The 366-nt window shown below is 63.4% G+C and overlaps 1 protein-coding gene across 1 annotated transcript in view; it reads left to right on the top strand.

The window, feature by feature from the left end:
* Positions 1–245: 245 nt before the first annotated feature.
* Positions 246–366, top strand: part of FAM57A (family with sequence similarity 57, member A) — a gene marked incomplete at its 5' end in the record, with an annotated part of 5,118 nt that continues 4,997 nt past the window's right edge. Inside the window, one exon of the mRNA XM_010139985.1 lies at positions 246–329. Coding sequence (XP_010138287.1) covers positions 246–329 — 84 coding nt within the window. The remainder of the gene's footprint in view (positions 330–366) is intronic.

Here is a 366-nt window from a genome sequence, read left to right as displayed (position 1 = left end):
CTGATCCACGGGGCTGGTGGAAGGGGCGAGACCGGGAAACAAGCCCCCGGCCACGTGCCCAGGCGGCAGCACCTGGCACAGCCACGCTGACCATGTCCCACGCCATGGCAAGGCTTTTGGGGTGTATGTGGAGCAGGCGTCGAAGCACAGACGGCTCTCCCCGTGCAACCGAGGCCACCAGCCCGGCTCCTCAGCCCTTCTGGGGTGACGTTTGGGGTGACTCGTGCTCTCTCTTTCCATTTCAGGTTGGTGTCGATGGTCCAAGCCACGATGGCGACGGTGTCGGGGATCACGGTTGTCCTTAACTGCAAGGATGTGGTGTATGACAGGTAAACCCGGCCGCCCTGTGAGGAGCACGAGGAGGCT

This window comes from Buceros rhinoceros, unplaced genomic scaffold (genome assembly GCF_000710305.1).
Source record: "Buceros rhinoceros silvestris isolate BGI_N320 unplaced genomic scaffold, ASM71030v1 scaffold27067, whole genome shotgun sequence".
In the NCBI taxonomy this organism is placed as follows: Eukaryota; Metazoa; Chordata; class Aves; order Bucerotiformes; family Bucerotidae; genus Buceros; species Buceros rhinoceros.
Note: the sequence above shows the minus strand (reverse complement) of the source record. Positions and strands in the feature narration are given on the sequence as shown.